The following is a 16,957-nucleotide window of genomic DNA, read 5'->3' as shown; positions in this document are numbered from 1 at the left end:
AGGGTGTCAGGGCGGCATCGAGGCCTCAGGTTGTCTCCTCGGCAAAGGCGGTGAAAGGAGGGCCTGCGGGATTCGGGGAAGGAGGATTCGTCGGCCAAACCAACCCCCCATTTTGAGCCAAGGAGAGACAGCCGTGGGTGCCACCTAAAAACTCAAATGTAAGAGGTAGCGCCAAAGTTGTTCTCCTTGGAAAGAGACTAGCTGGCCGGCGGGATCAAAAGGAAGGCTCACAGGCCATCTGGCAGCCTGTTCCAAAAGCTGTGTCTCCTGTCGTCCCGGTTCCCCCCCACCCTCCCCAAATCTCCAAATGAACCAGTTATTTTTAAGCCTGTTGAACCCAACCCAGAAAGCAAGCAGCAAGGACGTAAGGGTTTTTTTCCCCAGCGGTGGCCAGGGTTCGCGTGGTGTTTTAGCTGTGGAGGCTGCGGGGCAGGGCACCGCTGCAGCCCCCTCTCTTTCCTCCACTGCGGCGCTGGGATGACACAAGCCCTACCATGGCACCAGCCCACTGGGACGAGCCCTTGGTGCCATCTCTTCTTGCAGCGGGCCCTGCCGGTGCTGCGGGCAAGGTGTCATGTGCCTTTGCCTGGATGTTTCCTTCCCAGTGGGATAGCTTGGTTGGCCCTCAGTTCCCATCGCCCCACCAGAAAACCTGTCACCGATCACGCTCGGGATGCAGGGCAGCACCCCTGCCTCTCCCCTGGTCCCCAGCATCCCCGGCCGGTTGTAAGGAGAACGAAAGTACATCATGGCGTCGGCAGTGCACGTTTTCTACCCTGTGGCAGATAATGTGAGATAAAGGCATTGCCCATCAGGAGCCCGACATCTTGGGCTTGCTTTTCTGTTTTTAAAACTTCCAGTTTCCAACACGGAATCACAGAATCATCTAGGTTGGAAGGGACCTTCAAGATCATCAAGTCCAACTGTCAACCTAACACTGCCAAAACCACCACTAAACCATGTCCCTAAGCTCCACATCCACCCATCTTTTAAGTACCTCCAGGGAACATGGTGTGGTTGATGGGTGTTTGCAGGCCTGCGTGGGCACTGAGCCCCGCTAGCACCAGGCAGCCCTGACCCGGCACCGAGGAATCACAGCTCTCGTCAAGGACAGCTTCTAAGGACTGAAGTAGCCACTCAAACATGGTCAGGAAACTGAGCTAAAGACCTCCAAGTTGGGCAAAACCCAAAGAAGAAAGCTCGTGATTTCATTTTGAAAATTGCTCAAACTACACTGTGAATTAGTATTTGCCCTTAAAACTCCCTGATTTACTTTCCCTTAAGGTTCTCCGTTCCCTCTGCCTCTAATGATGCACAGAAATTATGTTTAGTTCAGCAAACAGAATAATAAAATCCTGCAGGAGGGCACATACCAGGACTCCAGCCGGCCTGAGGCTTTTGTCTTCCTCCAAGGACACCCATGAAAGCTATAAATGTTTCCAGTCCCTGCAGAAGAAGCGTTTCTTGTCCTTGTCTGTGAGTGGGATATAGTAGTACCCTATGCAGGCAGGTAAAACCTGAGGGAGTAATTGCTGATGGTTATTTTCAAACATACTGGAGCTTGCAAATGAAAAGCAACATCCAATAAAACCTATGTGTGTGAATAAGTAAAGCTGTAGCATGGGACAAATGAACTTAAGAAATGAAAAACGTAGGACAAAAAGGAAAAGGAGTTATGAGTGGGCAGGAGAAAGTTAAGGACAACACTGTTCTGGGTTACTTTTCCAAATATACGATTACTTCTGCAGTAACTGTTATCCTGAAAGATGGCACATCAGAAAATGACGTCTCGGCTAATAAATGATTGAAACTACTGAAGGGTACATTTCTAGCTTTAAAGTAATGTGTCTTTAAACCCAAAATGTTACAGTTCATGGTAGCCAAATGAAAATTCTGCTACCTCTATTAAAGCAAGGAAAAATTAACTAGGACTCAGGATAATTTAATTTTGAAATAAATTTATTGTATGAGCGTTGCTGGGTCACAGACTCCATGGATAAAAAAAAAAATTAAGCCCCTAGGAGCTTTGTCACCACCTCAATACCTTACTGTGAAAAAAACACATCAATAGCTACCAGTGTCTGTTGGATAACTGCCAATTTACCTGCTTTTACTCACAAGAAAAATGTAGCAGGTTACTACTTTTTCATTACTGCCTAAACAACGTTGAATTACACCCAGGCATTTGCTACAAAACCAGGCACCACAGTAATTGATTCGCTCGCTTGCCAAAGCCCAGGGATCCAGTGGTCTCTAGCTGTGGGGATTTTAAATACCAAAGGACTAGAAAACTTTAAAATGTTTTACTTCAGGTATCTCACTTTTGTGTCTGCAAAAGAAATGCAATACTGTTCCTTCTTTAGTAATTAATCAAAGATGTGGGATGCAGAACACTGTTGAAGTATCATTTCTGTTCCTGTTCTGTACCCATTCATTCTGTAATTTGAAAGCTTAGAGAAAAACTTTCAAAACATTAATCTTCACTCCTGATGCTTGTGAGGCTGTAAGACCCTTTGGTGATAAGCAGCTCAGGAAATCTATTTGAGAAACAAATGACTCTTGCAGCCAGTAAATGGAATAGGTGAGTGTATGTACACAGTGCTTATGTGTTAGTCTTGTCTTATCATCATAAAAGTCATAGTCCTTAGAGAAAGTTTATGGGCATTCACTAACACTGTAAAATTACAACAGAGCAAGTTCCTGCTTGCCCTTTGAGCTGCCGTACCTCCACTTGGCTAACAAATGAACAAAAGTGTCATTCCATTCCTCGTAGCTATTTAATGTAAATGTTTTCAGTTCACTCACAAACAGCCAACAACGTATTTTTAATCATGCTAGGGTAAAAGAATTTGATGATTTAAAATGGAGGGAGAGTTTTTAAGGCAGAGAACGAGTATTGTAGCAAACCTTTGCTTGTAGAGGTCACAAGGACTTGAAGGGCTACTAGAAAAACTAGACCACGTACACAAAATATGCAACTGATGTTTAACTAATTTTACCTAAGACTTGGGACAGAGGTGGCAATGTGGAAGAGCAGTTCTTTAAGCTGCCATAACTCAGCCATGGTTCCCCGCATGCCTGTGCCCATAATTCTGGTAGAACCTCAGCATGCTGAATTGTGGTAGCATGAAGAGTAATGTGGAGAAATAGGCATTTAAATGTATATTTTAATACAATGACTTTTTTTTTTTCTGGTATACCTTGAATGTCTTTATGAAACCTGTGAGCAAATAGAACAAGATTACAGGTTTTAGACACTTGTGGATATATTGAAATCTTAACAACTTCCCCCCAGATATGCAAAAATGGATCATATAGCAGAAGGCAAAAAGCAAGTAATGATTACTTTCAGCTGATAAGCTAGAAAACCTGTAAAGCTAGTGAGTCTAGCTCCCAGGACGTTGCTGGTCTGTTAAACAACCTTAAACTTACAATTGTTTAAGGTGGGGCATATTTGTGTGCTTTTGTTATCCTTTGTTAATCCAGAGATACACAAGGAAAATATATTCAATTGCACTTTATCCAGACAGATGTTGACCAGCACGGTTTCCTCAGCACTAGCACCAATAGCTCAATATATTATAGGCCCAAATATAATAATCTTAAATACATAGGGACCCAAACTTTTCAGAGGAGAAAGGCAAGGGGAAAGGGGAGGACAAAACGAGGGAGGGGAAAATCCTTCTATTAAAGCTGGATGCTTTGATATGGCTTTGCACAATCCTACATGATCTCTGTTGTCTGTTTTGTTGAAACACTGCTGTCAGCACAGTGATTAGGCCTACAGGTCCCTATTAGCACAGACCCTGTGCAATCCCACATGGCCTACAGCCAAGTCTGGATGTAAACAATTCTGTAAGCCCACTCAATCAAGTAGAGATTTACCAAAGGGAGCTGGATTGGGAAGGTCCCTGCTATCAGCAAACCCAAAGCACTTGTAGTTTGATGAGATGGCATCCTGTGGTATGTCCTGGAGCTCTTCCTTGATCCATTCTGCCAACACCAGATTTCTCAACAAGGACCCAGGCTGATGCCACCGTGATAGGCTCAGGTCACCTGAAGGTGATGCTGAGAGTCCTAAAAGAGCAAAAAACCACAGCAGATCCGCTTTTGAAGCCTCGTCCACACACACAGTGAGAGCGCTGGATTTCTTTCAGACCCGTCTTCCAGAGAAGGGGAAGAGAGAAAAAAGGTATCACCTTACCTGTGGGCCAGGATGGCAGCAGTCGCGGGCAGTCACAGCAGGTCGATATTGCTGGATAGGTTGGGAAAAAGGTGGCACAAGTTAGTGAATAAAAGGGAATATATGAGCAAACTAGAAAACTGTAAAAATATGTCAGCAGTTAAAAATCAGTGTCAAATAACAGGTTAGAGAATGTCCAAGATGTACAACAATAAAAAAATCTCACACATTAAGAATATGGAAAGCTGAAGTTAATGTTAAGCTTACAATTAACAAACACTCAACCAAAGGAAAAGTAAGTACTATTCTCATGCATAGTACTTTAGAACAGTGCTGGGTGCATGAAAATAAGTAAGGTGAATAATGCAATACCTTGTTTAGTCATAAAAAGTTGTTTTATCTACCTAACAACTACAAAATTCCAATATGTTAAAATTTATGTATACACTGGCAGCACAGGTTCTTGTAGTTCACAATAACCTGTATTTCTTGGGAAATGGTATTGAATGCTCTCAAAAAACAAATGACACGTCAAGGTCTAGGCAGTTGTTACTTGCAAGCCTCTAGAAGGCAAAAAAACCCAAAAAGTCCAAACCATTTATTTTTAAAAAGAGTTTGTTTTGGTGCAGAAAGGGAAGAATAGTTAATGGGAAGAATAGTTAATGTTTACAGTGTAAGTGGCCGTCAGAATTACATGTTGTCCTGAAACATTACATTGAGCACTTGAATTGTAAACCTTCACATATTTGTCTATACTGCACTGTGGTGACCAAAAAAGCCACATTCTTGCAATAAATTCTTACTTTTATGTTTCATGCAGAAACTTAAAAGGTGTTTTGCCTAGATGGGCCAGCTTTGATGGGGAAAGATGAGCAAACAAAGTGTGAATGAACAGACAGTTTTATAGTTTTGGATTCAATAAGCCTGAAGCACAGAGGGTGCTCTGAAGGTGATGGCAATTTCAGGAGCATGGGGAAAGTTCAAGCACATGAAAAAAAATTGAGAACTTGTACAGTACCTCTGTGAACAGAGCTGTGTAATAATGGGTAGGCTTTACTGAATGTGCAAAACCAGCCAGCTTTCCGAAGTGTGAAATAAAACTACCGTATTAAACAGTTGGTGCTAATCTGTCTTGCTTGACCAACCCCTTAAGTTTACCAACATGCATACACCATGCTACCCTGAAAGATAAAAGCTCAGGGCTTAAAAATAATGGACTTTTTAAAAAGAGGCTTCTAGGGGGATGGAAAAGGGATATGACCAAATGATCAGAAGACCTGAAGTTAAGAACCTTTTTAGGTAGGATATATAAAAAAAAAAAAAGAAAAAATGAAAGTACTTTTAATAGAATTCAGGCAAGACAACAGCATGTACCGTGAAAAGGCTCAAAACGCTCGTATTTGAAAAACAAACCATGTGCGCCACCTCCCGGGGTACAAAACATAGAGCACTGTAACCACCCTCCAGGCTCTCCCAAGGTAAGAAACCAATGCTGTCCAGGTGGGTGGCTGTCTCAGGGACAGATGCATTCCATTTGTTTGCCTTCTTGATTTCTAGTTTAAGGCAGTAGACAGCAACAGACCGAAATATTACTTGAATCGATTCCAGATGATCAGAAGCTGCTTCTTCTCAAGTTAATGTTTTCTGTGCCCGATTTCTGTCCAATACTGAAATGAACCGACAAAAAGTTGAAGCAGGAACATCTCAGTTATTTGGGTGTAAGCAGGAAAAATCACCTTGGAGCTAAACTTGCTTGTCTCCTCCCCTCCCTGCGGGGTTCAGATGAAATCTAAAGGAGTTCTGCTTTCTTTTCAGACCCAAAGCCAGAAGTTAGAATTGAAAGTCACAAAATACTAGGAAGAATTTGAATGGATATAATTTATCAGCTCTGAAGTTCATCTTAACAGGATTTAAAAAGACACACAGAATAGGTTGAAAGAATTAATCATTTATTTTTAAACAGCAGAAAAATTAGGTTTTTTACATAGTGTTTATCTGAAAATGGCAAGACCTGAAAGTACAAAATATCAATTTTTGGAAAATTCGGTAATGAAGCTTGACAGTAAGTGGGATAGACATCCTAACATCACCTGCAGACTGAATTAAAAACACTATACCCCTTTTTTAAAAGTTTTGATCCCATTTTCCTTTCAGTCACTGTTACATCTCATCTAATTAAAAAAACCCAAACAAACAGGTGAAGAAATGCCTTTACAAGATGAACTCATTTCCTTAAAGCTGAAATCCTTTCCATGCTTCCTAAATAACTATCAAATAACAGTTGATGTAGTGTTAAAGTCTTAAAAGATTTCTGCATCTCCATATAAAATTTTCAATAAAAAATGTGAACTGCCTCTTTCAGATGAATCTTGTTTAAACCACTCAACCTTATATAGTTTTTGCACACAGAGTATTTGCTAGCAAAGCAATTTTTTCCAGGACATATCGCAGTAATCCATACCTTGGTGCTACCCAGAAACTGTCAGCTGTCTTTTCAATACCACTTCAACATGATTTTCTTGAGTCCATTTTTTCCCCCAGAATTTTCCAAAGGACAGCTATGCTGCAAATATGGCCATTTAAACATTCAACTATATCATTCCTCTCTAACAACACAGGAATAAACACACCCTTCGCAGGTTTGACATGGCTCTATGAAAATTTCCCTCTTCAAAGAGGGATGTGATGACACGATGGTTACAAACAATGTAGTTTATTCAAGTATTTTGCCTACATATAGCTGTAAAATCAGAGCAGGCTGGGTTGCTCAACTGGAAAAAGCAGAAGTGTCTCTGTCAGCAAGAAGAGCCACCAGGCAGTAAGGGTCCACTACAGTTGGTGGTAGGACAAAAAACAGCAAGGCCTTCAAGGGGCCGTCATCTGCTTAAGGAATGGCACTAACTCTCACAGCTCCTTGTGGTCCCCCTCTCCACCCCTGTATTTCATAAGGAGAGAGAAAAGGGAAAATGCACAGGACCAGTGAGGAAGACCAAATGGTCAAGTATTTTCAAGTGGGAAGTGAAAGAGGTCTAGGAAATGTAGTCAGATGCACAAAGGAGTTCTGTGCACACAGACAAATTCAGGGACCACTGACATCAATGAAGTTTTGGTCCTACTTCTCCTCTTAATACTAATGCAAGTAACTAGACTTAATTTCTAAAGCCTTATGACTATAAAACAGGTCTGTGAATGGTCACCAAGAAAAACAAGTCTTTTGTTAGAAGGCTGAATTGTGGCTATAGAGGTCTTCAGATTTTAGGAGATTTTTTTGGGGGGGATGAGGGAGCCAGAAGACAATCAGAAAAATCAGAAGATTTACAGCCAGTGAATTAGTAGGACAGCAGCTATACTAAAATACATTTATTTTAAGTGATTATCATTGGGGGGGGGGAGGAGAGAACACTTATGGAGTGCTACTTCCTTTTAAATGCTGAAAATTACCTTCAGTGTTTTACTTTTTGGCTAGCTTAAAAGGATTTCTGCATGTGCCTTCGTAGTCTAATATAAAATTCCCAGTATTTCAAAAACTACCTGAACACAAAGATCCAGTCAAAGCCTAGATACAGTGAAAGAAAAAAAAAAAAAGGCAAACACAAAACATTCTCATATTACTACTGTACAGTCACGAATGTCAACATGTTTTAAAATAACCTGTTTTGTTGCTTACAGACTATTGCTAGAGGCGAGATATATCACTGTGCGCTTTGTCATATGGAAAGGGGAATATTCAGTAACTAGCCAATGATTCTACTTAAAGATGATCGTGCCCCGTATTCACCTGTGAACGGATAACTCCCAGTAGCAGTGATAGGCCCCTGACTTTCAAAATACTCAGACAAGTGAACCCTTACCAAAGAAGCCAAGGGACTGACTGACGTTATGCTTAGAGCAGCTGGACAGCAACTGCAGTCACTCTCCCATTCTGCTCTACCAAGGTGCCTCAGCCTTGGCCTGGAAGGCTGGTAGAAGACTCAATTGTTTAGCATCTCCACATTTTACACCACCAGCCAGCTTCAGCTCACCGCAGCCCCGCTGTCAGTTAGCCCAAGTTGTAGCAGTGGCTTTTGAGGTACGGATCCACCTCATCCAGCGGTTCAGCTGAAGCCAATGATTATATTTCAGATAACGTTCCTGAGGAGCCATTACCAGGACTCTGGATTACTCACAAGCCTGGCCTAACATCTAATTAGGCCCCAGAAGCCAGAAAATCTGACTGGTTCAGAAGATTGCTCGTATCCCATTACCAATCTGTCTTCACTTCTCTGAACAGCAGCAAGAGCTTCAGCAGCCAGAAATGAACAATTTATCAGCCAGAGAGTCAAGTTTGACAGGAACTAATGTCTTGGTAAATTGTACAGACCTTTCTTAAAAGGATCAATCCGTTATGCTCTCACAATTTTTAATGAAGTGAAGGGTAGCTTACTTATTTCTCTCTCCGTAATTTCCTTTACTTTCACCTCCATAGGTCATGGTATTGGCCCCCTTCATTATGCAGCTCATATTACTACTTATATACATGAAGCCTATGGCTGAGATATGACAAACAACCAACCTAGTTGTTGGAAAACTACAGAAATCAAAGAAGCTTTCAGCAGCACTATCCATTCTGGATATTCAGAATACTTAAGGACTGCTCTCCCTCTGAAAATGTGCTGTGTTAAGCAATTCTCATAAGCCTTGTTCATATTTAAAAGGAAAAGGTTAGTGTACAAATGGCTCTTCAGTGAAGCATAGCCAGCCGATACACAGCAAGTAACTGGGTAGAATACCCATAGGTTGACTTTAGCTGATAAAGAGTTAACTGTTGTTCAGCAACTGATATGTTAACAAGAGATACCAAAACTGCTCTGTGATTACCAGTAGCTAACCTGTGCAGCGTTGAAGCTGAGAACTGGAATGGTACCCTGCCTTGACATCATTTGTTGTGTTTAGGTTGACGCAACAGACAAATCCTATATACAAGCTCTTTCACCTTAAAAACAGAACAATCCCCTCTACCTAACTTCTTTTACAGAACCTGAAAAAAAAGGCATATTAAAATTCTTCATCTATTTTCTTCAGCATTTAAATTGAGCCAAAAAGCCCATGACAATATTTCTAAAACTTGTGAAGGCAGTGGGATAGAACTAACATATTCCCATGCCTGAACTCAGGTTTAACTACTTGAACTCAAATCACACATCTTCAAATCCCTAATGATTGAACTGATAGCATCAATTATCTAAAAGGCTGCATCCAATGAAACATGGCTTTTTGACATTTTCATGGTACATGACATTACATTCACATTAGGAAAACACTGGTTCTGCAAGAAATATTGATATGTATGCAAGGAATGATTTGGAGTCCTGTGATATGGAGCATCCTGTCTTCCATAATAAATAGAGCATATTTTCCAGCACCACCTTTACTCAAAGCTCTGTTTTTTGGTGTCCCCCCCTTTTTTTTTTCTTAAGGTATGGTTTAATCTTATCTCTGAAGTTAGTTAACAGCAGCATAAAATACCTCACAGCGCTCTCCTTTAAAAAAAAAATGTATCAGGGAAAGTTGAGATCACTAGTAAGACACACTGGGTAACACTGCAGTCTATCATTGTATTTCATCTTTCATAGAAAAATGCTCAAGAGCATTATTTTTCTTAATGTGCTGTAGGCTAAAAATGAACCCTCAAGGGTTTCTATTGCTCTTCTTGTTGCCAGAGCAACAAAGCAATACTCACCTGAATATCTGCCAGTGTAAGTATCAATTTACAAGCTGAGATGAAGTTTGTGCTGCTAGCAGATGTCGCCAACAGCATTTTTACCATAAGCCAAATTTTAGTGGCAAGGGATGCCACGAAAACTCAAGAATATATTACTATTTCATTTGTGCCACTTGATTATTGCTTATATAATTCAATTGTTTCTATCAAAATGTCTTGACCAATGACATTCAAAGTGAAAGGGTAAAACTGAAAGGCTTTTATACGCAATCTAGTGCACTAAAAAGACTTTGTTAAGCAACTCAGAAGAAATCTCGCATGTCATTATAAAGCATACTAGGAACCTCTCCCAATAAATGACTTCCTAAAACTCTGTGTTAAGGAGATAGGAGGGGGCAGGGAGAGGGAAGCTGCTAAGAAACATTTGAAGAGTATACAAGTGTTATTGCTTTCTGAATCAAAAAAGGGCTCATTGTTTACCACTGTATCAATCCAAACATTCACACTGTGTTTCTGTTTGTAACAGGTGACAGAAGCATTACTTATATTACCATACTGTATAAGAAGGAATACAACTTTTAAATTATTTATGTGTCAAACCAAACCCAGGAGGATGATATGCAACAAAATCACAGAACTCGAAACATCACTCTCTTCTTTTCAGAGCAAAGTCTATTGCTTTAAGAAAAACTCAAGGGAACTACTTCTTGTTATAACGTGTACTAAAAATTCTAATTATAAGACATTGAGAAAGAGATGTATGGAAAATAGAATAGGTAGCAAACACCTAAGCTCTATAGGTTCTTACATTCCTTATAATTCATCATTTTTCTCCCCTTAAAAATTAAGAGGCAGAGGAAGAAGGTAGAAAACTCAAAGTTTCCTGCTATTTCCAACTCCTAATTCCAAGAGAAATAATTTCCAGACATTGGATCACAACACCAATTATTTCACTCTATTCAGACAAGCAATCTGAAAGTGCAAAAATTAAAAAGGAAAGAAAACCACAGGCACTTCCAGTTATGAAGTGAAATACACAAGTTAGTTTAAAAAAAAACCAACAGCGCTTTATTTTCACACACCTCTGTAAAAGCACCAATCCTGAAAAAAAGAAATCTTTGCTTATTCCATGCAGAGTCAGATGCAGAGGCAGTGTGAATCAGAAAGCTATATGAAGGGATTATTGGCAGAAAATTTTCTAGGCAAGGGATTGGGAAATTCAGAACTAAGCTTCCTTTTTTTTTTTTTTCTTCTTGTTTCCCACACAGATATGCAAACTGTTCTGCTATCAAAATGCATCAGAATTTTCTTCCTTTTTTTTTTTTTTTAAAAAAAAAACCCAAACAGATAACTGGACTCCTCAGCCTTGCATTGTTTCTTTCAAATCCACTACGCCAGTGCTACAGAAAAGCAGTGGCGGTCCTCAATGCTCACTGACTAGATAGAAGAAAAATGTCCTATCTGCAAAGCAAATGCTATGTTCTGACCTCAGCATTAAGATCTATGCTTGCACAATAGAGGTCTAGTCAAATACATTCTTTCCTGCTCTCTCCACCTCTTGTTTTCAGTCTTACTACATGTTTGTTTTCAGCTGGTCAGTACATACACTTTTCATTTGATTGACACACCGGTGAAGCTAAATGCAACACCTCCAACTGCCCTTCAAATTGAAAAACAAGCCAGCATTAAGAATTTCACCTCACAGTCTGTCTATGAAGACAGATACTTTTCCCTTGAACTTCTAGGTTGCTGAGCTCAGCCAAAAGAAAGGGTTGTCTTTCTCATTTTGTTGTTTCATTTTTATTACATGCTCACTAGGAACACCAAAACAGATGGGAGAAATGGACCTTAGCTTTATCATCCATCCATATGTACGCAGACCAGCTTTTTCTAAATATCAGTCATCCTCAACGCAAAAAACCAAACAAACTCCACAAACCCCCACATTAGGTGGAAAACTGAAAGGCTTTTTTGTGCATCAAAGTGGAAAGTCATGAAGTATTAGTTTTTATAAACTCCACTACTTCGAAGCCAAGGAGTTGCATTTGGCTGTATGGAGCATCTTGTGCTTCAAGACCAGTTCTAAGCCATGTGCTTACCAGTGGTAGCATCCTTGTAAAGTAAGAGAGGTAGTCTTGTTTTACACTAAGGCTGAACAAGTTTGTTTCCCAGTTTTCACCTCCTCAAACTATTTTGTAATGACTCTCAGGAAGGGCGACCCTCTCAAGTGGCAGCAGTGACCTTGAGGAAAAAAAACCACAAACCAATATTTCCTCTTGACCTCATTTGCTTTTCTCTGCTGCTTAAGTCTCACCTTTCTCCCTCCCCCGCACCATAAACACAGTTTCAAAATGAACTGATGTAAACAGAAAGCAATATTCATTTAATGCAATTAATAAGAAAGATTATTAAGTTTTCTCTTTTTCTACAGTCAGGACTTGATTAGTTAGAAAATACTGACAGCTCCTTTTTTTTGTGAAAGAGGGATGGACAATTTTGTTCAGACAGCGGAAGAACATCATGATGTGTTTTTTTCTCTTTTTTTTTTTTTTTAAAGAAGGTACTATTGAGAGCATAAAGGCTCATTGTACTGCAGTAGCAAATCCAGTACCGTAGCACTTAAGAGGTGGTTAACAGTGCTTTGGTTCAGAATCAGTGTTAGAAAATAAAGCTTAAAAAGTTATGATGCAGGGTATTTGGCGGGACGCCAACAGCAATTTTTAATGAACGTAAAAAGGACCGAGGCATTGGCTTCTTCCCCTTGGCAAAGTACTTTGTTCCTCATCCTGTTTAAGTCCCAGCTTTCACGATCAAGTTTCTCATTTCCATCGATGACGCACTAAGGAGGATTCGTCATTGACCACATCGTTGTCAGTGTAGCGATGCTGACACCGTGGTGGAATAAGCAGCAGGATGATCAGTACAAGGAGGATAATTCCACACAGGCTCATGAGAGCATAGGAGGCAATCCACAACACTGGTTCATGGAAAGAAACGCTAGAAACACAGTTGCTTGCAACATCTGCTGTTGTGAAAGGGCCTTCAATCTCAGACACTGGAGAACCATCAACTTCTGAGAAATTACAAAAAGAAAAACATTAAGTCTACAGACACCATTTAAAAGCAAATAACACAAGATCCAGCTTAAATGCGTATATATCCCTTTTCCTCCATCCTCGTACATCTCAGCAGGCTCATGTTTTATTGTATTTCTCATTGCAATAAAAATACTAGTATGCCATGTTTATAAAATGGGAATCTGAAGCATAAGGAGACCATGATACTCCCACATCTACACAGGCTGTCAACAAGACAGCAGACGTTTAAATCCAGTTTCCCCCAGCCCAAATTAAAGCCCAAGCTACTGAAGCACCTTTTTTCTCTCTGGACTAACCCTTCAGAAATGTCAATTTAACAAAACTTAAAAATCCTACAACACCTACACTGGAGTAGGTCAAGGCCTGGGCAGTTTTTGTTTGTTTCTGGCATTCGCAACAACTGGAAGAGTACCTCAGATGATTCTTACATCTGCATTTGCGATCTTCCAGGGTCTTAGGGAGTAGCATGCAGGATCATTAGCTTCATAGGTACCTTAAAGGACTGTATCCTAAACACAAGGTGCAGGGTGGAAAGCAGCACCGATAGTCTTGTGAGTGGAGGTGAAAATTCAGAAGGAAGAGGAGGTGAGGCAGGAGAGCTGGGTGACAGCTGTACAGAAAGGGGAATGGCGGAGACGAAGGTCAATGTCAGGAGTGAGGAGCTGAGATATGAAGGAGCAGTGCTGTTGGGCAGCGAGGGAGAAGTTAACCAAGTGGCTCAAAAAATGCAGATGACAAAGCTAAGGCAAGAAGCATGAAGCGGTGCCTCAGCAGCTCAGTTTTTGAACAGCCATCCATCTCGGTAACATCACAGACCGTGTGACTTGTTTCATTACCATCACAAACCCTTACTTGTTCAACCAGTATTTGCCAAACAGGGTTATGCTGCCCATGGTTGTCACAGTAACCACGGCAAGCGCAGCAAAGTTCCCCTGAGTTGTGGACAGGGCTACGCGTATTGTAAAGGCAGAGCAAGTGAGTTGCCTAGAGCAACAAAATATTCAGAGCATTTCATATCTGCAGGTGCGCGGCCAGGGAAGGACGGATACCTTTTAGCTTGGCTGGGGCAACTAGGAGCCTGCAGTTCGTACTGTCTGTGCTTTTTAACAAGTCTTCCACACAGTTGTGATTCACTTCTCTAGTCAGATACTTCAAGACACATTTTCTTATAAAGGCCTCAGTTTTAACCTTCCTGCTTCTTTTCTTGCTCATTTTAAATGCAGCCACAGTCTTGCCAAATTGTAAGTGATCCTGCCTACTGAAAACAGTATATCTTATTTACACATATTTTAGACACAACTCCTGAAAGCGTGTTTAACGAGATTAGCATCAAATACCCTTTGGAAGGAAGAGAGAAGCCTGGGTTTTGGAAAGGCAGGAAGGTGGCCTTTACAGTTCTTTGCGGAGAAACAAATGCAGAATAGGTGGGCTACTTTATTTGCAGTTTACTGAGAGAGATTTTAGTTGGGATTCAGTCCCTGGCCTCCCAACACCTCACCTTATTTTAAAGTTTAAGTCTCATTAGACTTAATTCAACTTAATCACAGGCTGCTGCTGAGAGACAGTCCTGCTCGCCCTCACTCCAGTCCCTCGCTGCCTCTTCTGTATTGGTGCTAGTGACTGGTAGGCTGCAAGGAGAGTCAGGGCAACTCACCGATCTGATGGAAAACCAACATGTCATAACAAACAAAATGCCCAAACGAGGAATCTTCTGTAGGATCACCCAACTGAACCGACCCCTTCTCTAGCTGCAAGTATGGGAAGACTCCTTTACCAGCAATAAGCTATTAGAGTGCACTGGGTGAAACCTGTGGCTGCACCCACAAGCACCCTAACACTGATGGATACCAAAAACATACTCTCTCAACTCATCAGATGGTAATAAACTGGCCCGTTCACCCTATATTGTCAGCATATCTTTGCCAAGACACTGCTGTTACATAGGTACGGTAAGGGAGTGGACAGTACTTGTAAAAGACTACCTAGAAGGTCTGTGGCAGAAATCTGTTTTGTTCAGAGTCCCAGTATTGCACTTTGTCTACCATAAAATTGTTTCTGCTGGACATGTCATCCCCTCACACCATTTCATCTGTCTCTATGAAGTCCTGCAGCAAAACCTAACTAAACCACATTTAATACCAGTGTGAGATGCAAGGCATAAGTATTACTACTTAGGAATTCAGCATTTTGAAGAAGTGGAAAAAAAAAGGCAGCACAATTTTCCACCTTGGAGATAGCTTTGAAAATAAACAGTCCCTAATTACTCATTATTTGGCTTGAGTACAATAATTACTCCTATTAAAAAAGGCAATACAAAACTGTTGCCATAGTGGCTGACATTTTAAATTACATTTTGAGAATGCTTGATAGCAGCACAGCCTCTGCTTTCTTCCCTCCAAAAAGAAAAGTTTTCCCTCACCCTCTTCCACCCCCAGAGAAATTGAGAGGAAATCAAGAGAGGAAATTTGCCTAAATTGTTCAAACAAGCTCTTAACATAAACTAATAGTCACACAAACTTAGCATATTGCACATTAGCTGAATCAGGATATTTTGGCATTTTTTTTTAGAACATCTGGTGGTACCTACCTACAATAAATTCTTGACCTTGAATAAATGTGATTTTCTTCATTATTGATAATTACAGGACAAAAATGGCACCTCTGGAAAAACACTATTTTATAACATTTGTGTAGAACTCAAACACACTCACTCTCACTCACTCACCATCTTGGGTGGTTTGGAAAGGAAGTAAACCTGAAGTCAGATCAAATTTATCACAAAATTTTAAAGTGCTGTTTGGAAGGGATGCCTGGAAGTCACCTAGTCCAGCCTCCTACTCAGAGCAGGACTGTCACCATCAACAGATCAGGTCAGCTGCAGATTTATCCAGTGAGGCCTTGTGAAACCCTGAGGATGGAGACTGCATGATCCCTCTGGGCAGCCTGTTTCAGTGCCATACCACCCTCCTGATGAAGAAGAAATTCCTCATGCCCAACTGGAAAAGGAGAAACATAACCCCCATTTTTGAAAAGGGTAAAAAAGAAGACCTGGGGAACTACACGGTCAGTGTCACCTCTTGTGTCCAGCAAGATCATGGAGCAGATTCTCCTTGAAACTCTGCTAAGGCACATGGAAAATAAGGAGGTGACTGGTGACAGCCAACATGGCTTCACTAAAGGCAAGTCATGCCTGGCAAATTTGGTGGCCTTCTACAACAGCATTACAGCATCGGTGGATACGGGGAAAGCAACAGATGTCATCTACCTGGACTTGTGCAAAGCATTAGACACCGTTCCGCATGACATCCTAGTCTCTAAATTGGAGAGACATGGATTCAACAGACAGACCACTTGGTGGATAAGGAACTGGCTGGATGGTCACACTCAAAGAGTTGTGGTCAATGGTTCCATGTTCAAGTGGAGACCAGTGACAAGCAGTGTTCCTCAGGGGTCTGTACTGGGACCGGTGCTGTTTGACATCTTTGTTGGAGACATGGACAGTGGGATCGAATGCACCCTCAGCAAGTTTGCCAACGACACCAAGCTGTGTGGAGCAGCTGACATGCTGGAGGGAAGGGATGCCATCCAGAGGGACCTGGACAGGCTGGAGTTGTGAGCCCGTGCAAACCTCATTAAGTTCATCAAGGCCAAATGTCTGGTCCTGCATGTGGACCGGGCTAATCCCATGCACAAACACAGGCTGGGTGGAGAATGCATTGAGAGCATCCCTGAGGAGAAGGACTTGGCAGTGTTAGTTGATGAGAAGTTCAATATGAGTTGGCAATGTGCACTCGCAGCCCAGAAGGCTAATTGTATCCTGGGCTGTATCAAAAGAAGAGAGGCCAGCAGGTTGAGGATTGTCCCCTACTTCCCTCTTGTGAGACCCCACCTGCATCCAGCTCTGGAGTCCCCAGCATAAGAAAGACATGGATCCATTGGAGCGGGTCCACAGCAGGGCCATGAAGATGACTAGAG

The 16,957-nt window shown here is 41.4% G+C and overlaps 2 protein-coding genes across 2 annotated transcripts in view; both read right to left on the bottom strand.

The window, feature by feature from the left end:
- The window catches only part of FAM3B (family with sequence similarity 3, member B), a 12,533-nt gene extending 11,783 nt beyond the window's left edge, over positions 1 to 750 (bottom strand). Inside the window, exon 1 of the mRNA XM_009891371.1 lies at positions 645 to 750. Coding sequence (XP_009889673.1) covers positions 645 to 750 — 106 coding nt within the window. The remainder of the gene's footprint in view (positions 1 to 644) is intronic.
- Positions 751 to 12,432: 11,682 nt separating this feature from the next.
- BACE2 (beta-site APP-cleaving enzyme 2) overlaps positions 12,433 to 16,957 on the bottom strand; it is a 29,014-nt gene continuing 24,489 nt past the window's right edge. The window contains exon 9 of the mRNA XM_009891370.1: positions 12,433 to 12,957. Within this exon, the coding sequence (XP_009889672.1) occupies positions 12,704 to 12,957 (254 nt within the window). The 3' untranslated portion in view covers positions 12,433 to 12,703. The remainder of the gene's footprint in view (positions 12,958 to 16,957) is intronic.

Source organism: Charadrius vociferus, unplaced genomic scaffold (genome assembly GCF_000708025.1).
Source record: "Charadrius vociferus isolate BGI_N301 unplaced genomic scaffold, ASM70802v2 scaffold298, whole genome shotgun sequence".
In the NCBI taxonomy this organism is placed as follows: Eukaryota; Metazoa; Chordata; class Aves; order Charadriiformes; family Charadriidae; genus Charadrius; species Charadrius vociferus.
Note: the sequence above shows the minus strand (reverse complement) of the source record. Positions and strands in the feature narration are given on the sequence as shown.